Genomic DNA, 20,350 nt, shown 5'->3' on the forward strand with positions numbered 1-20,350 from the left:
AAGGACAGGCCATGTAACACAGTGGTAAAAAGTGTTGCTGCCTTTAAATTCTAAGTTAATGATTATTTGCAAAACAAAAATGGTGTTTCTCAGTGTGAACATGAAATATCTTGTCTTTGCAGTCTCTTCAATTGAATATAAATTGAAAAGGATTTGCAAATCATTGTATTCTCTTTTTATTTACCATTTACACAACGTGACAACTTCAGTGCTTTTGGGTTTTGTATAATAATTGAAAGCTTTGATCGGATCATCCACAGTGGCTAAATTCCATCATTTTGTATGCAAAATAAATACTAACACATGCGTCATATGTGATCAGGTTTACACTGGATGGATCTCATTTTGTGGAATTTGTTAATGGAATGGAAAAATGGATGATTCATTACGTTTATCATTTCTTAGAGACATGGTGAGCAACAACGACTGGACCGACACGCACTCAGCCAAAGTACAGCGCATGACTTGAAATGATCCATTCGTGTCCAAACGTCTGAATCCAATTAAATGTCACATGCTGTCCAAGCTACAGTAACCAATGTGTCACAGCATTCATCATACATGTCTCGGTTTAAATGAAAGGTAGGGACTCATTCAGGAACTGGGAATGTCCTGTGTGCATATTAAGAGTCGGTCAGAGCAGAAAGAATCCCAGAACAGCTTGCACATTTGCACTAATGATCATTACTGTACTTAAAGGCCTACTGAAATGATTTTTTTTTATTTAAACGGGAATAGCAGATCCATTCTATGTGTCATACTTGATCATTTCGCGATATTGCCATATTTTTGCTGAAAGGATTTAGTAGAGAACATCGACGATAAAGTTCGCAACTTTTGCTCGCTGATAAAAAAAAGCCTTGCCTGTAGCGGAAGTAGCGTGACGTCACAGGAGCTAGTATTCCTCACAATTCCCCGTTGTTTACAATGGAGGGAGAGAGATTCGGACCGAGAAAGCGACGATTACCTCATTAATTTGAGCGAGGATGAAAGATTCGTAGATGAGGAACGTTACAGTGAATGACTTGAGAGGCAGCGATGGACGTATCTTTTTTCGCTCTGACCGTAACTTAGGTACAAGCTGGCTCATTGGATTCCACACTCTCCTTTTTCTATTGTGGATCACGGATTTGTATTTTAAACCACCTGGGATACTATATCCTCTTGAAAATGAGAGTCGAGAACGCGAAATGGACATTCAGTGCCTTTTATCTCCACGACAATACATCGGTGACACACTTAGCTACTGAGCTAACGTGATAGCATCGTTCTCAAATGAAGATAGAAACAAAAGAAATAAACCCCTGACTGGAAGGATAGACAGAAGAGCAAAAATACTATTAAACCATGTACATGTAACTACACGGTTAAAAATTCTCAGCCTGGTAAGGCTTAACAATGCTGTTGCTAACGACGCTAAAGCTAATTTAGCAACTTAGCAACCGGACCTCACAGAACTATGATAAAAACATTAGCGCTCCACCTACACCAGCCAGCCCTCATCTTCCCATCAACAGCCGTGCTCACCTGCGTTCCAGCGATCGACGGCGCGACGAAGGACTTCACCCGTGGGTTTGGCGGCAAGCATCGGCTAGGCGTAGTAAGTAGTCCTTGTTGTGTTGCTGTAAGTATTGTACTCAGCCGCTAATACACCGATCCATCCCACCTACAACTTTGTTCTTTGCAGCCTCCATTGTTCATTGAACAAATTGCAAAAGATTCACCAACACAGATGTCCAGAATACTGTGGAATTTTGTCGAAGAAAACAAGAGGTTTCTGTATCGGGTCCGATGTGGTCCAACCACTTCCGTGGATTTTGTGACGTCACGCGCATAAATCATATCCAAAGGAGTTTTTCAACCGGAAGTGTGGCGGGAATTTTAAAATGTCACTTTATAAGTTAACCCGGCCGTATTGGCATGTGTTGCAATGTTAAGATTTCATCATTGATACATAAACTATCAGACTGCGTGGTCGCTAGTAGTGGCTTTCAGTAGGACTTTAAAAATGCTGCAAGAGCTCTCGACATCAACAGTGAGGAATCATGCATGATGACATCGTTCAGCTGTACACAGCTTTATGTCCTCGTTCATAGTTGTGTTATAATGCAGTTTTCCTGTGGGTATCATTTGAATAATACTGCTAATCGCTATACATAATATTGTGAACAAAATGTTGCAAGTTATAATTGTTATCGTATACCGTAATTTCTGGACTATAAGCCGCACCTGACTATAAGCCGCACCAGCTAAATTTAAGGGAAAATACAGATTGCTCCATATATAAGCCGCACCCTTGTATAAGCCGCAGGGTTTTGATGTGTAATTAGCGTAGTATATAGGGGTTCCTGCTACCACGGAGGGGATTGTCGGGACAGAGATGACTGTTTGGGAACGCAAAGCGTCCCATTTATTAACAATAAATCTTTCAATCATTCAATCAAACTTTCACATCTTTGACATGGCGAACAGCATTCGTGCAGAGTACAAATAATACAACGCTGCAAAGTAATACAAAGTGCTCGCCTGTACGTTATCAAAATAACCAGCCTACCGGTATATGAAAAGTCAGTCTTTAATCATTGTGTCATCGTCTTCCTCCTGCGTACTAAAACCACCGAAATCCTCTTCGTCGGTGTCGGAGAAGAACGGGCCGTATATAAGCCGCACCCTTGTATAAGCCGCAGGGACCAGAACGAGGGGAAAAAGTAGTGGCTTATAGTCCGGAAATTACGGTAAATAGCCAGCCATCACAATGGGGGTCGAGTGGTTGGGGACATTTATTGAAACAGTGTGGTTGGAGAGGTCATTTCACCCAATTTGTCGTTGTAACACTCTCAAAATAGACTTAAAGGCCTACTGAAATGCGATTTTCTTATTTAAACGGGGATAGCAGGTCCATTCTATGTGTCATACTTGATCATTTCGCGATATTGCCATATTTTTGCTGAAAGGATTTAGTAGAGAACATCGACGATAAAGTTCGCAACTTTTGGTCGCTGATAAAAAAGCCTTGCCTGTACCGGAAGTAGCGTGACGTCACAGGTTGTGGAGCTCCTCACATTCCCACATTGTTTACAATCATGGCCACCAGCAGCGAGAGAGATTCGGACCAAGAAAGCGACGATTTCTCCATTAATTTGAGCCAGGATGAAAGATTTGTGGATGAGGAAAGTGAGAGTGAAGGACTAGAGGGCAGTGGGAGCGATTCAGAGAGGGAAGATGCTGTGAGAGGCGGGTGGGACCTGATATTCAGCTGGGAATGACTACAACAGTAAATAAACACAAGACATATATATACTCTATTAGCCACAACACAACCAGGCTTATATTTAATATGCCACAAATTAATCCCGCATAACAAACACCTCCCCCCTCCCGTCCATACAACCCGCCAATACAAATCAAACACCCGCACAATACACCCAATCCCACAGCCCAAAGTACCGTTCACCTCCGCAAAGTTCATACAGCACATACACTACCGTTGAAAAGTTTGGGGTCACATGTAAATGTCCTTATTTTTGAAGGAAAAGCACTGTACTTTTCAATGAAGATAACTTTAAACTAGTCTTAACCTGAAAGAAATGCACTCTATTCATTGCTAATGTGGTAAATGAATATTCTAGCTGCAAATGTCTGGTTTTTGGTGCAATATCTACATAGGTGTATAGAGGCCCATTTCCAGCAACTATCACTCCAGTGTTCTAATGGTACAATGTGTTTGCTCATTGGCTCAGAAGGCTAATTGATGATTAGAAAACCCTTGTGCAATCATGTTCACACATCTGAAAACAGTTGAGCTTGTTACAGAAGCTACAAAACTGACCTTCCTTTGAGCAGATTGAGTTTCTGGAGCATCACATTTGTGGGGTCAATTAAACGCTCAAATGGGCCAGAAAAAGAGAACTTTCATCCGAAACTCGACAGTCTATTCTTGTTCTTAGAAATGAAGGCTATTCCACACAATTGTTTGGGTGACCCCAAACTTTTTAACGGTAGTGTATATTTCCCCAAAGTCCCCAAAGTTACGTACGTGACATGCACATAGCGGCACGCACGCACGCACGCACGGCAAGCCATCAAATGTTTGGAAGCCGCAGCTCATGCGTACTCACGGTACCGCGTCTGCGCATCCAACTCAAAGTCCTCCTGGTAAGAGTCTCTGTTGTCCCAGTTCTCCACAGGCCAATGGTAAAGCTAGACTGTCATCTTTCGGGAATGTAAACAATGAAACACCGGCTACGTGTTTGTGTTGCTGCAGCCGGCCGCTAATACACCGCTTCCCACCTACAGCTTTCTTCTTTGCCGTCTCCATTGTTCATTAAACAAATTGCAAAAGATTCACCAACACAGATGTCCAGAATACTGTGGTATTTTGCGATGAAAACAGACGACTTAATAGCTGGCCACTATGCTGTCCCAAAATGCCCTCTACAATCCGTGACGTCACGCCCAAACGACGTTTTCAGCAGGATACTTATCGCAAAATTTAAAATTGCACTTTAGTAAGCTAACCCGGCCGTATTGGCATGTGTTGCAATGTTAAGATGTCATCATTGATATATAAACTATCAGACTGCGTGGTCGCTAGTAGTGGCTTTCAGTAGGCCTTTAAATTTCTGTCTTTTTCAATTTCAAATCTGATAAGACTGGCACATTCCACCTCCACTCTGTTCAGGACTTCCTGTGCCTGCTCCACGCCATCTGGATGACGGCTTTGTTTGTCCTCAAGAGTTCCAATAAGGTTAGCTCTTCTATGTGTGACTTCTCCTTCAACTTATTTCCCGGAGTTTCCTTTTTCCTCTGCCAAACTAAAGGAGGTCGACGATGCTGAGTGAAGGAGGGCCAAGTGTAATCCGGTGCAGTTCCCCTCCCCCTCCGAGCAAGAAACACTAAGGGATGTGGAATCGAGCACCATTGCCCGATGCGAGTGTCGCATAGAACAAGAAGTTTGTTCTCATCGCTATGGAAACAGTACGATGGAATTGTTTAGTAAAGGATGACTCTTGTTCTGACATCTCTGTGTGTTTTCTATTTTAAGGCAGTTTTGGAGCCTGTAGATAAGGAGTCCGCCCCCCCCCGGGGTTCTCCATCCTGTTACTCACTCAGAGAAAGAAAAGTGCAGAGATAGCACTAAAATTGTCAGGTCTGCCAAATGCATCCTCCCATTATGTACTCCTGTTCAAGGTCACACAGAAGCTGAAGCGCATCTTGGTGGACTTTTTTGTGGGCCAATTCAGACACAGACAGCCATCGTGTTATTCATTATAGCAGGGGTGTCCAAACTTTTTCCACTGAGGGCCGCACACTGAAAAATCAAAGCACGCGGGGGCCATTTTGATATTTTTTCATTTCCAAAACCAGTACAATATACACTTTTTCATTTTTATTTTTGGGGCTCCCTCAAGTTAGGTCCTAGGGACCCAGAAGGGTTTCAGTCTTAAAAAAGGTTAAAAATTGTCAGGACTTGGTTCTCGGGTTTTGTTTCTCCAGAAGGCAACGGAAAATTGGCGCGGGCAAGGCGTGAATTTAAATACCGTAATTTCCAGACTATAAGCCGCTACTTTTCCCCCTCGTTCTGGTCCCTGCGGCTTATACAAGGGTGCGGCTTATTTACGGCCTGTTCTTCTCCGACACCGACGAAGAGGATTTGGGTGGTTTTAGTACGCAGGAGGAAGACGATGACACAATGATTAAAGACTGACTTTTCATATACCGGTAGGCTGGTTATTTTGATAACGTACAGGCGAGCACTTTGTATTACTTTGCACCGTTGTATTATTTGTACTCTGCACGAATGCTGTTCGCCATGTCAAAGATGTGAAAGTTTGATTGACTGATTGAAAGATTTATTGTTAATAAATGGGACGCTTTGCGTTCCCAAACAGTCATCTCTGTCCCGAAAATCCCCTCCGTGGTAGCAGGAACCCCTATATACTACATGCGACTGTGAATTGTTTTTGTTTGCGGATGACTCTGCCTTGCTGGTATCCGGCAAGGACAAGTCACAGGTGGAGAAAATCCTCAGTGATGAGCTCTGTAGAACTTGCACCTGGCTCGCTGACAACAAGCTATCCATACACTTGGGTAAAACAGAATCCATCCTGTTTGGGTCCCACATCAACCTCAAGAAAGGCAATGACTTCACCATAAAAGTGGGTGACATTGTTTTCACCAGGAAAGATGAGGTCACCTACCTAGGTTCCATTCTAGAGGCTAACCTTTCCTGTGATAAAATGGCAACCAAGGTAATCAAAAGGTTAACCAACGAACGAGATTTCTCTACAGAATTTCCTCTCTGGTCAACAAAAGCACCTTGAGGATTCTGGCGGGAACTCTCGTTCAACCCTTTTTCCATTACGCATGCACCTCCTGGTACCCTAGCACCTCCAAAACCCTCAAATCTAAACTCCAAACATCTCAGAACAAGCTAGTCAGGTTACTTCTAGACCTCCACCCCAGATCCCACCTCACTCCTACCCACTTCTCTAAAGTGGGCTGGCTCAAGGTGGAGGACAGAGTTAAACAACTTGCACTGAGCCTAGTCTATAAAATCCGCTACACCTCCCTGATACCGAAGTACATGTCAAACTACTTCCTTAACGTAAATGACCGCCATAACCACAACACCAGGGGGAGCTCCACTAACCATGTTAAACCCAGATTCCGAACTAACAAAGGTCTTAACTCATTCTCTTTCTATGCCACATCAATGTGGAATGCGCTCCCAACAGGTGTAAAAGAAAGGGCATCTCTATCCTCCTTCAAAACCGCAATAAAAGTTCACCTCCAGGCAGCTACAACCCTAAACTAACACCCTCTCCCGGATTGCTAACAGTCAAATGTAAACAATCAAATGCAGATACGTTTTCTTATGCCTTCTGATCTATCTCTCTCTCTCTCTCTCTCTCTCTCTCTCTCTCTCTCTCTCTCTCTCTCTCTCTATGTCCACTACTTGATGTCCATATCCTAACCCCCCCCCCCTCCACACCCCTGATTGTAAATAATGTAAATAATTCATTGTGATTATCTTGTGTGATGACTGTATTATGATGATAGTATATATGATAGTATATATCTGTATCATGAATCAATTTAAGTGGACCCCGACTTAAACAAGTTGAAAAACTTATTCGGGTGTTACCATTTAGTGGTCAATTGTACGGAATATGTACTTCACTGTGCAACCTACTAATAAAAGTCTCAATCAATCAATCAAATACGGTAATTACACATCAAAACCCTGCGGCTTATAGTCGGGTGCGGCTTATATATGGAGCAATCTGTATTTTCCCCTAAATTTAGCTGGTGCGGCTTATAGTCCAGAAATTACGGTACATTATTTATTTTAACACTAATAAACTACAAAAAAGGGAAGCAAACAAAAGGCGCGCACAAAGGCGGAAATACAAAACTTGGGTATAAACACAAAACTTGCACAAAGGCAGAAACTATGAACAATAAAACAAAAACACAAACTGTGGCATTAATAAACAAAAACTTACTTGGCAAAGAACTGTGAACATGACATGAAGTAGAGGGATGAAAAAGTGCGAGGTCGCCAGGACGAACAACAGAAACAGACAGCTTTAAATAGTGACATGATCAGTGAAAACAGGTGCGTGACTCAAAACGTGAAACAGGTGCGTGACAAGACAAGGTGAAAACTAATGAGTTGCTATGGAAAAACAAACAAACAAGGAAGTGCAACCAGGAACTAAAAAGAGTCCAAAAAACAAACACATGGCCAAAACAAAAACATGAACAGACATGACAAAAATAAGTCATATATTATTTTTTTCATTAAAGCCTTGAATTTCTAATTCTACTTCATTTTTGTTTTTTTTTACATTTTACGAGCTTTTTGTGGAAACCCTGGTTTTTGGGGCTAAAATACAAAATATACAATATTTTTCCCAAAAAGATTTTCAAAGTGGAATATTGGATGTGAAGTAATTGGATCCCTAAATAGGTCAATAATTCATAGCAAAATTGATTAGAATTTATTATTCTTATTTTTTTTTTTTTTAGCAAAGGCAGTTGTTATTAAATTCCACTAAAATTATTTGGGATCCAAAAGTGCCCCACTCATAAAAAGGTCATGCTTTTTTTTTTCATTCAACACTTAAATCTCTATATCAGCTTCAGATAATATATAGTGTAATTAGTTTAGTATATTTATTATAACAATCAATAGAATAATTAGTATAATTAGTAATAGTATATAATTAGTATTAGGGGTGTGGGAAAAAATCGATTCGAATTCGAATCGCGATTCTCACGTTGTGCGATTCAGAATCGATTCTCATTTTTAAAAAATCGATTTTTTTTTATTTTTATTTTTTATTTTTTTTAAAATTTTTTATTTTTTTTTAATTAATCAATCCAACAAAACAATACACAGCAATACCATAACAATGCAATCCAATTCCAAAAGCAAACCCGACCCAGCAACACTCAGAAGTGCAATAAACAGAGCAATTGAGAGGAGACACAAACACCACACAGAACAAACCAAAAGTAGTGAAACAAAAATGAATATTATCAACAACAGTATCAATATTAGTTACAATTTCAACATAGCAGTGATTAAAAATCCCTCATTGACATTATCATTAGACATTTAGTTTATGAGATGCGATGCAAGTTTAAGCCACTGTGACACTATTGTTCATTTTTTTATTTTATTTTTGTATTAATGTTTGTAATGATAATATCAATGAGGGATTTTTAATCACTGCTATAAACACATTATTATGCCTAATTTGGACAACCAGGTATGGTGAAGATAAGGTCCTTTTTAAAAATAATAATAAAATAAGATAACTAAATTAAAAACATTTTCTTGAATAAAAAAGAAAGTAAAACAATATAAAAACAGTTACATAGAAACTAGTAATTAATGAAAATGAGTAAAATTAACTGTTAAAGGTTAGTACTATTAGTGGAGCAGCAGCACGCACAATCATGTGTGCTTACGGACTGTATCCCTTGCAGACTGTATTGATATATATTGATATATAATGTAGGAACCAGAATATTGATAACAGAAAGAAATGGGGGGAGGGAGATTTTTTTGGGGTTGGTGCACTAATTGTAAGTGTATCTTGTGTTTTTTATGTTGATTTAATAAAAAAACTAAACAAAAAAAAAAAAAACGATACAGATAATTAAAAAAAACGATACCGATAATTTCCGATATTACATTTTAACGCATTTATCGGCCGGCCGATATTATCGGACATCCCTACTATTTACATTGTAGATTGTCACTGAAGGCATCAACACTATGAATGAACACATGTGGAGATATGTACTTAACACGAAAAAGAAACATGTTTTATATTCTAGTTTCTTCAAAATAGCCACTCTTTGCTCGGATCGCTGCTTTGCACACTCTTGGCATTCTCTCCGTGAGCTTCAAGCACACCTATGAAGTGAAAACAACTTCAGGTGACTGCCTCTGGAAGCTCATGGAGAGAATGCCAAGAGTGTGCGAAAAAGTCATCAGAGCAAAGGGCGGCTATTTTGAAGGAACTAGAACTTAAAACATGTTTTCATAAAAAAAAAAAAAAAAAAAAAAAAAAAATGTTTTCTGTTAAGTACATAGACTAGACTTAAACTTAGACGTTCTTTTTATTGTCATTCAAATTTGAACTTTACAGTACAGATAAGAACAACATTTCATTGCATTAAAGTACCAATGATTGTCACACACACACACGCACACACACACACACACACACACACACACACACACACACACACACACACACACACGCACACTAGGTGTGGTGAAACTATTCTCTGCATTTGACCCATCACCCTTAATAACCCCTTGGGAGGTGAGGGGAGCATTTTCGGTGATTTAACCCCCAATTCCAACCCTTAATAGCTCTTTGTAGTGCAGGATAAAAAAGCAATAAGGTGCAGATATAAATAAATAGATTACTGTACAGATAAAATATATTTCATTTTTGCATATGCATCCACGTTTATGGATGTATGTTATATTGTCTTTATAGTCCAGCCAGTTAATCCATTTTTGGGGGGAATTGAGGGGATTATTATGATGCTTACGGTCTGGGGGAAGAAGCTGTTATAGAACCTGGAGGTTCTGCTATGGAGGCTTTCTAGAGTCACAAAACGTGTTCATTCATAGTTTTAATGTGAGAATAAACAATGTAAATAGTCATGAAAATAAAGAAAACGCATTGCATGATAAGGTGTGTCCAAACCTTTGGCCTGTACTGTATATATATAATTGTTTTGTTTTTCTCTTCTATCCATTCCTGTTTCTGTCCGGCTGCGCCAAACACTAATTATATACAAACATTTAAAAAAGTCAAATGCACATAAGGCAACAAGAGAAGTATCCCACACTTTTCTTTTGTTAAGTAAATCTGTACAGCAGATATGGTCATCTACATCAGTGGTCCCCAACCTTTTTGTAGCGGCGGAACGGTCAACGCTTGAAAATTTGTCCCACGGACCGGGGAGGAGGGGGGGGGGGGGGGGTGTTTATTTTTTATTTTTTCATAAAGAAATACAATCATGTGTGCTTACGGACTGTATCCATGCAGACTGTATTGATCTATATCAGGGGTCAGCAACCTTTTTGAAAGCAAGAGCTACTTCTTGGGTAGTGATTAATGCGAAGGGCTACCAGTTTGATACACACTTAAATAAATTGCCAGAAATAGCCAATTTGCTCAATTTACCTTTAACTCTATGTTATTATTAATAATGAATGATATTTACACTTAATTGAATGGTTTAAAAGAGGAGAAAACACGAAAAAAATGACAATTAAATTTTGAAACATAGTTTATCTTCAATTTCGACTCTCTAAAATTCAAAATTCAACCGAAAAAAAGAAGAGAAAAACTAGCTAACTCGAATCTTTTTGAAAAAATTAAAAACATTATTTATGGAACATCATTACAAATTTTTCCTGATTAAGATTAATTTTAGAATTTTGATGACATGTTTTAAATAGGTTAAAATCCAATCTGCACTTTGTTAGAATATATAACAAATTGGACCAAGCTATATTTCTAACAAAGACAAATCATTATTTCTTCTAGATTTTCCAGAACAAACATTTTAAAGAAATTCAAAAGACTTTGAAATAAGATTTACATTTGATTCTACAGATTTTCTAGATTTGCCAGAATAATTGTTTTGAATTTTAATCATAGTAGGTTTGAAGAAATATTTCACAAATATTCTTCGTCGAAAAAACAGAAGCTAAAATGAAGAATTAAATTAAAATGTATTTATTATTCTTTACAATAAAAATAAATAAATTTACTTGAACATTGATTTAAATTGTCAGGAAAGAAGAGGAAGGAATTTAAAAGGTAAATAGGTATATGTGTTTAAAAATCCTAAAATCATTTTTAAGGTTGGATTTTTTTCTCTAAAATTGTCTTTCTGAAAGTTATAAGAAGCAAAGTAAAAAAAAATAATGAATTTATTTAAACAAGTGAAGACCAAGTCTTTAAAATATTTTCTTGGATTTTCAAATTCTATTTGAGTTTTGTCTCTCTTAGAATTAAAAATGTCGGGCAAAGTGAGACCAGATTGCTAGTAAACAAATATAATTTAAAAAATAGAGGCAGCTCACTGGTAAGTGCTGCTATTTGAGCTATTTTTAGAACAGGCCGGCGGGCTACTCATTTGGTCCTTACGGGCTACCTGGTGCCCGTGGGCACCGCGTTGGTGACCCCTGATCTATATTGATATATAATGTATATATTGTGTTTTTTATGTTGATTTTAATACAAAAAAAAAATATATATATATATATTTTTTTTTTTATTTCTTGTGCGGCCCCGTACCAATCGGTCCGCGGACCGGTACCGGACCACTGATCTACATCATATACAATACACCCTCGGTCATGTTTTTGATGATTCATTTGAATCTCTAGCTATAAGCTAATGCTTATGCAAGTGAGACCTTAAGCCTGATGCATTTGATAGGCCCACTAATAACGGGAATACATGTGTCTCAATGTTTTATTTGCAACATAAAACATAATCATTTGCTGAGAGACAATCACAAAAACACTTAAGTTGAGGTACCGCTGTACAAGACATTACTATGACATTACTATCAGGGCGTGTGCTCGTGATCAGTTTGCTTCAACTGCTCATAAATGTAAGTACAGTAATATTGGGTCATCTAAAAGTAGATCAAAAAAATATTACATTGGAATTGTGAATAAAGAACTGCAGTGTAAATCCAGAACTCAACATTTCTGATGAATCCAACAGACATGTTTGTGGACTGTGTGAAAAGATACCAAAGTATACCACAAATTGATTAACGTGGACCCCGACTTAAACAAGTTGAAAAACTTATTGGGGTGTTACCATTTAGTGGTCAATTGTACGGAATGTGTACTGTACTGTGCAATCTACTAATACAAGTCTCAATCAATCAATCACAGGAGAGTTAAAGGCCTACTGAAAGCCACAACTACCGACCACGCAGTCTGATAGTTTATATATCAATGATGAAATACGGACGGGTTAACTTATAAAGTGCAATTTTAAATTTCCCGGGATAACTTCCGGTTGAAAACGTCTATGTATGATGACGTATGCGCGTGACGTCAAGGGTTGAAGCGGAAGTATTGGGACTCATTGTATCCCAATACAAACTGCTCTGTTTTCATCGCAAAATTCCACAGTATTCTGGACATCTGTGTTGGTGAATCTTTTGCAATTTGTTTAACGAACAATGAAGACTGCAAAGAAGAAAGCTGTAGGTGGGATCGGTGTATTAGCGGCTGGCTGCAGCAACACAACCAGGAGGACTTTGACTTATATAGCAGACGCGCTACTGTGAGTACAGCTTTTGCTTCCAAACATTTGATCGCTTGCCCGTACGTGCGTGGCGCTATGTGCATGTCACGTACGTAACTTTGGGGAAATATACGTTTCTTGCCGACTCTGATGGCGGCCGGGGTGTCGTCGTAAGCTACAACACGCGCCGCTGTTCTCACCGTGACTTCCTCCGTCTCCGGGCCGCCGACCGCATCGATGATCGGGTGAAGTCCTTCGTCGCGCCGTCGATCGCTGGAACGCAGGTGAGCACGGGTGTTGATGAGCAGATGAGAGCTGGCGTAGGTGGAGAGCTAATGTTTTTAGCATAGCTCTGTCGAGGTCCCGTAGCTAAGTTAGCTTCAATGGCGTCGTTAGCAACAGCATTGCTAGGCTTCGCCAGGCGGTACAGCATTAACCGTGTGGTTACAGGTCCAGAGTTTGGTAGTATTGTTGATCTTCTGTCTATCCTTCCAGTCAGGGGTTTATTTATTTTGTTTCTATCTGCAGTTAAGCCCGATGCTATCACGTTAGCTCCGTAGCTAAAGTGCTTCGCCGATGTATTGTCGTGGAGATAAAAGTCACTGTGAATGTCCATTTCGTGTTTTCAACTCTCATTTTCAAGAGGATATAGTATCCCAGGTGGTTTAAAATACAAATCCGTGATCCACAATAGAAAAAGGAGAGAGTCTGGAATCCAATGAGCCAGCTTGTACCTAAGTTACGGTCAGAACGAAAAAAGATACGTCCTGCACTGCACTCTAATCCTTCACTCTCACGTTCCTCATCCATGAATGTTTCATCCTGGCTCAAATTAATGGGGTAATCGTCGCTTTCTCGGTCCGAATCGCTCTCGCTGCTGGTGTAAACAATGGGGAAATATGAGGAGCCTTTCAACCTGCGACGTCACGCTACTTCCGGTACAGGCAAGGCTTTTTTTATCAGCGACCAAAACTTTATCGTCGATGTTCTCTACTAAATCCTTTCAGTAAAAATATGGCAATATCGCGAAATGATCAAGTATGACACATAGAATGGACCTGCTATCCCCGTTTAAATAAGAAAATGTCATTTCAGTAGGCCTTTAAGGGAGAGAAAGCTTGAAACCAAGATTCAAACAAACACAAACCTGACCAATTCTCTCTCTAAATCAACATTAATAATTTAGGTCTAATATTACTTAGTAATATTCAAACATGCATGTGTAATTTGCTTCATAACAATATTAGAAAGTCTGACGTAGCATAGGAGTTATATGTTTTTCTTTGGACAGCAGCAAGATACCATTGAGGAAAAGTTGAACAATTACTACTAAGCATGTCATTATTTCACCAGGTTCATAATTGAGTTAAACGAAGCGGTGCTTACCACTGTCGCTGTTGTCATCCACCAGGATGATCTCCTTCAGCAGGTGAGCTGGAGTGTGGTTCACCACGCTGTGGACGGAGCGCAATATCACAGACAGGGCCTCGTTCACAAAGATGAACACCACCGATATCTGAGGGAGGTCCTCTGCGTATGTCAGCAGCCTGCACCTGTGAACATCGGTTTGAACCCCATCATTACAAACGTCATTTAACACTTCATTTAACAAAATATTCCCGTTTTAAAGTTCAGTTTGTGTATTCTCGCTGGGTGATTAAGACAGCAGGTTCCTCGAGAGTCTAATAGGCAGTTAGGTGAAACATTTAAATTCGAGTAGTTTGGTGAGGCAACTGCACATTCGAAATAATTATTCATTTCTAACCTCACAATGAGCTTCTGTTAGGAATGATTCTAACTGAACTCGGTCTTTCGTAACCATAAGAACAGTATTTGTTGTGGGAGAGATACGGGTCGTTAACGTGACCTCACCAATGTATTCCAAGTAAACGTAGTTAACATGTAAATGTTACTAGTAATGCAACCAGTGATGAGCGCCACCTTGTGTTCATCACTTACTTACTTGCAGAGTCAAAACTAACAACGGCACAACCAATGACTTCGACATTGTGACCGGTGTGAGGCAGGGTTGCATCCTGTCGCCATTGCTGTTCATCATTGTTATTGACTTAGTCATGAAGAAGTCCGTCACCGTGGGCTAACTTTGCCATCAAGTGGGGAGGAGGCAGTTAAACCGACCTAGACTTTGCGGATGACCTGGCTCTGGTTAGCCATACTCAGCATGTACTCCAAGAGATGACCAACAATCTCCATGAGCACGGGGGAAAAGTCGGACTATGGATAAGCCAAGAAAAGACCAAGGCCATGGCCGTTGGACAAATACAACACTTTCCACCACTCACTATAGACCAGTGGTTCTTAACCTGGGTTCGATCGAACCCTAAGGGTTCAGTGAGTCGGCCTCAGGGGTTCGGCAGAGCCTCCGCCGCGGAGGTCAAGACACACCCGACTCATCGTGTAAATCAAAACTTCTCCCTATCGGCGTATTATGGATACCCCCAAAAAATGTTCCCTCTAATTTTCCATATGTGTGAGCAAACGCAAAAACTCCTTGAGCATTTGGTGGAGCACATGTGGTCACACCTGCAGCACACCTGTCCCAAACCTGACTAAATAACAAGTTAAATGTTTTATTATTGTAATCAAATGACAAAACTCATTTCCATGAGATTATTTTCTAATATAAGTGTTTTGGCCCACTTACAATGACTATAACATATTGTTTTTCATGAGCTGTGTACTAGTATTGTATGTCTGGGTGGGGGGTCCTACTTTGGAAATAATGTGTACCCCTTTCAGATATCGCATTTAGTTTCCACTAAAACATTCACATGTTGCACAATGAGATGTAAACATGGGATTATGTGTACGTTCCTGTATCTTTCTGTTTGTAAAATATATATCTATTAGTATTTCTTTAATAAAATTACACCATTTTACGATTTATGAAACTGGTGGGGTTCGGTACCTCCAAAAAGGTTAAGAACCACTGCTATAGACGAACGACTTCACCTATCTTGCATGTAAGATAGGTGAAGGACACTGGTTCTTCGAAGGATGTCCACAGAGGCAGAAATCCTTCGATTTGTCAATTTTGCTTCCATGTTTGATATTGGACACAATGTACCTATAAAACTAAAATATCAGCAAATACACATACCATAAACATGACAAACTACACTATTCAAATTAGATATGGGTTGTTAACGTGACCTCACCAATGTATTCCACTTACAATGACTATAAGATATTGTTTTCCATGAGCTGTGTACTAGTATTGTATGTCTGGGTGGGGGGTCCTACTTTGGAAATAATGTGTACCCCTTTCCACTAAAACATTCACATGTTGCACAATGAGATGTAAACATGGGATTATGTGTACATTCCTGTATGTTTCTGTTTGTAAAATATATATCTATTAGTATTTCTTTAATATAATAACATCATTTTATGATTACGGTTCGGGTTCGGTGAATGCGCATATGAAACTGGTGGGGTTCGGTACCTCTGACAAGGTTAAGAACCACTGCTATAGACGAACATGACATAGAGTATGTTGACGACTTCACCTATCTTGCAAGTAAGATAGGCGAAGGACACTGGTTCTTCGAAGGATATCCACAGAGGCAGAAATCCTTCGATTTGTCAATGTAGCTTCCATGTTTGATATTGGACACAATGTACCTATAAAACTAAAATATCAGCAAATACACAGACCATAAACATAACATAAACTGTCATGATCTGTGGTCTGGATCATGTTTTTTGTTATTTTCTGTTTAAGACTCCATAGTTCCTGTTTCCATGACTACTCATTAGTTTCACCTGCCTTATGCACGCACCTGTTCTAATCAGGTCATTATTATTTAAGCCTGTCGTTGTCAGTTAGTCGGTCTGGCGACATTGCTCTGTCCATGCCATAGTTCTTGATACTCTGTGATGATCTTTTCATGCTCTGTTTTGACTTTTCTTGCCATAGTCGTGCTGTTCGATTCATGCCGTGTCCAGTAAGTCTTTTGTTTCATGTCCATAGTTCTTGCTATTTGTTTCAAGCCACAGTTAAGTGAGTTTTTTCATGTTTTTAGTTTCATGGTCCATGTCCATAGTTTATGCTAAGTCTAAGCTTGTGTTTCTTGCGTTAAGCTTGCCTTCGCCTTGTGCGCCTTTTTGTTTTGTACTTCGTTGAGTTTTCGAGTAGAGATTAAAATATGTTCCTACCTTCAAGCCTAGTCCGTTTGCATCCCGGGAGAACAAATCTCGCTGCAAGCTGCGAAAAACTCCACGTCCTGACAATAAACTCCAATATTCAAATTACAATAAAAATGTTCTATTCATTCTAAGAAATATTCTGACAGACGAGATAAGCAAAAAAAAACAAAAAAAAAATAAAAATTATATTATGTCTTTAGTCTTTAATTCTTCAAGTTTGGCCTACTTCCATCCATCCATTTTATACCACTTTTCCCTGGCAGTGCCAATAAACACTGAGAAATTCTATTTTTGCTCTCCTCATGCTTTCAATGGCTTTTCTGCTTTCTTTTATGTCCGTCCATATGATTAATGTTGTTGTTACAGCAGCCTGGAGTTTGACCCCATGTAGGGCCAATTACCGGAGTGAACAGTAATCGTATGTCATCAGTAGATTTTCCACCTCCACCCTCGCACACCGCACCCTCCAGGTGTCTTCCAGCTGAGTACGGTGTTTTCTTCAGACACACAATGACTTTGAAGTCAGTGAAAGAAAAAAGTGTTGACGGACCAAAAGCCTTTCAATGATTTCTGCAGAAACTGCAAGTACAGTCAGGGACACAACAACGCTGGAATCTTCCAATTAGGCTCAGCTGACAAAAAACATTCTTCAGCAGTGCTGAGTTATAATGCAGTAATGATGAGGTTGTATTCAATGTTGGGACACAGTTATTTCGTTTTTTTCTAACATGTTGAAGTGTAATGCAGGCTCTTAAAGGCCTGCTGACAGCCACTACTAGCGACCACGCAGTCTGATAGTTTATATATCAATGATGAAATCTTAACATTGCAACACATGCCAATACGGCCGGGTTAACTTATAAAGTGCAATTTTAAATTTCCCGCGAAACTTCCGGTTGAAAACGTCTATGTATGATGACGTATGCGCGTGACGTCAATTGTTGAAACGGAAGTATTCGGACCCCATTGAATCCAATACAAAAAGCTCTGTTTTCATCTCAAAATTCCACAGTATTCTGGACATCTGTGTTGGTGAATCTTTTGCAATTTGTTTAATGAACAATGAAGACTGCAAAGAAGAAAGCTGTAGGTGGGATCGGTGTATTAGCGGCTGGCTGCAGCAACACAACCAGGAGGACTTTGACTTGGATAGCAGACGCGCTATCCGACGTTAGCCGCCGACCGCATTGATGATCGGGTAAAGTCCTTCGTCGCTCCGTCGATCGCTGGAACGCAGGTGAGCACGGGTGTTGATGAGCAGATGAGGGCTGGCTGGCGTAGGCGGAGAGCTAATGTTTTTAGCATAGCTCTGTGAGGTCCCGTTGCTAAGTTAGCTTCAATGGTGTCGTTAGCAACAGCATTTTTACGCTTCGCCAGGCTGGAAAGCATTAACCGTGTAGTTACAGGTCCATGGTTTAATAGTATTGTTGATTTTCGGTCTATCCTTCCAGTCAGGGGTTTATTTCTTTTGTTTCTATCTGCAGTTAAGCCCGATGCTATCACGTTAGCTCCGTAGCTAAAGTGCTTCGCCGATGTATTGTCGTGGAGATAAAAGTCACTGTGAATGTCCATTTCACGTTCTCGACTCCCATTTTCAAGAGGATATACCGTATTTCCTTGAATTGGCGCCGGGAATATGGTGTTCGCATGCCTCGAATTACAGCCGGGTCAAACTCGTTTCGCAAAATAATTAGCGCATGCTTGGCACTTCCGCCAGGGCAAATATGAGTCATTAAATGACTCCCGCCTCCTGGTGGTAGAGGGCGCTAGTGATCCTTCTTGCGACTGCTGGTACTGCAGAAGAGTGCTGCAGAAGAAGACAACCGGCAGCAAGAGTGCGCAGCCATTGTTTGCTTGGACTTTTACCATGGAGGATTACATATCTAAAATAAAACAGTTTTCTAAACTGGACTTTCAATCGAAGCAGGAGGTAATACTTAAAAGGAAGATCTCCATCGAGACAGAGAGACTTTTAAAACTGAAGAAAGATAAGGAAGACTTCTATATCGATGCTTTTCTTTAAAAGGAGCTGGCATGGACTCATTTATACCTAAAGGTAAGACAATAATAACTTTTTTTTAATTAAATGTGCTTTTCATGATAAGGTAAGCGCCGGAGTGAGAAGAGGTTTTAAAATAATCAGCGCATGCTTGGCCATCTCGCAGGCTTCTGGTAAGCGGCGGAGTGACAGGAGGTTTTAAATTAATTAGCGCCTCTGCGGCTATTCAAGGAAATATGGTATAGTATCCGAGGTGGTTTAAAATACAAATCCGTGATCCACATGAGAAAAAGGAGAGAGTATGGAATCCAATGAGCCAGCTTGTACCTAAGTTACGGTCAGAGCGAAAAAAAATGCGTCCTGCACTGCACTCTAGTCCTTCACTCTCACATTCCTCATCCACGAATCTTTCATCCTCGCTCAAATTAATGGGGTAATCGTCGCTTTCTCGGTCCGAATCGCTCTTGCTGCTGGTGTAAACAATGGGGAAATGTGAAGAGCCTTTCAACCTGTGACGTAACGCTCCTTCCGGTACAGGCAAGGCTTTTTTTAATCAGCGACCAAAAGTTGCAAACTTTATCGTCTATGTTCTGTACTAAATCCTTTCAGCAAAAATATGGCAATATCGCGAAATGATCAAGTATGACACATAGCATGGATCTGCTATCCCCGTTTAAATTTTAAAAAAAAATGTTCAGTTGCATTTAGCAGAACAAACCATTCATGCAAGAGCAATTAAGACATAGATTCGTTAAAATAGATCAGTTTCACGACTGGATCTGTGTTAGATCTTGTTAGAAGTGACAGAAGCGGAATCTTCCAAACCATCCCTTGGCAGGTAATACGCACTTGAATTACAAATCAGAGGCAAGATTAAGACCATTTTTTAAAAATGTGTTCCCATCAGACAAGTCGCAGACACTTCCTGCTTAAATGAAATTGGCAATGAATGATATTTGTTGGGATCATATTTCAGCATATTGAAGTTGCCGATCCTGATCAAAGTCTGAGCTTCAATGTTGCTGTGATGGTGTTGTTTGCCATCTTCACTCTGCAGGTGCTCAGTGGAACTGAGACGTGAGTAAGAGTGACAAGCAACTAAGGGGTGGAGAAAGGATGGCTGCATGCCAGGTGGATGTCAGCATGGCGCTTCACTCACACCCTCTTCTTCTTTGCCAATGTGTTGTATTGTGGACAGAGTCACCCTTAGGTTTACTGTAAAGCAGGGGTCCCCAAACTACAGCCCGCGGCCCGCCAGTGTCCAAAATTCGGCCGGCGGGAAGTCCCAAATAAAAATAAAAAATATATATATATTTATTGATTTATTTATTTTTATTTTTTTAATCTGTCCTTTCTAATCCAT

General features: G+C 39.9%; 1 protein-coding gene across 1 annotated transcript in view; it reads right to left on the reverse strand.

Annotated features, from left to right (window-relative positions):
- galnt9 (polypeptide N-acetylgalactosaminyltransferase 9) overlaps nucleotides 1-20,350 on the reverse strand; it is a 230,961-nt gene that overhangs the window by 160,355 nt on the left and 50,256 nt on the right. Inside the window, exon 3 of the mRNA XM_062051655.1 lies at nucleotides 14,205-14,371. Within this exon, the coding sequence (XP_061907639.1) occupies nucleotides 14,205-14,371 (167 nt within the window). The remainder of the gene's footprint in view (nucleotides 1-14,204; nucleotides 14,372-20,350) is intronic.

The sequence above is a fragment of the Entelurus aequoreus genome, linkage group LG06 (assembly GCF_033978785.1).
Source record: "Entelurus aequoreus isolate RoL-2023_Sb linkage group LG06, RoL_Eaeq_v1.1, whole genome shotgun sequence".
In the NCBI taxonomy this organism is placed as follows: domain Eukaryota; kingdom Metazoa; phylum Chordata; class Actinopteri; order Syngnathiformes; family Syngnathidae; genus Entelurus; species Entelurus aequoreus.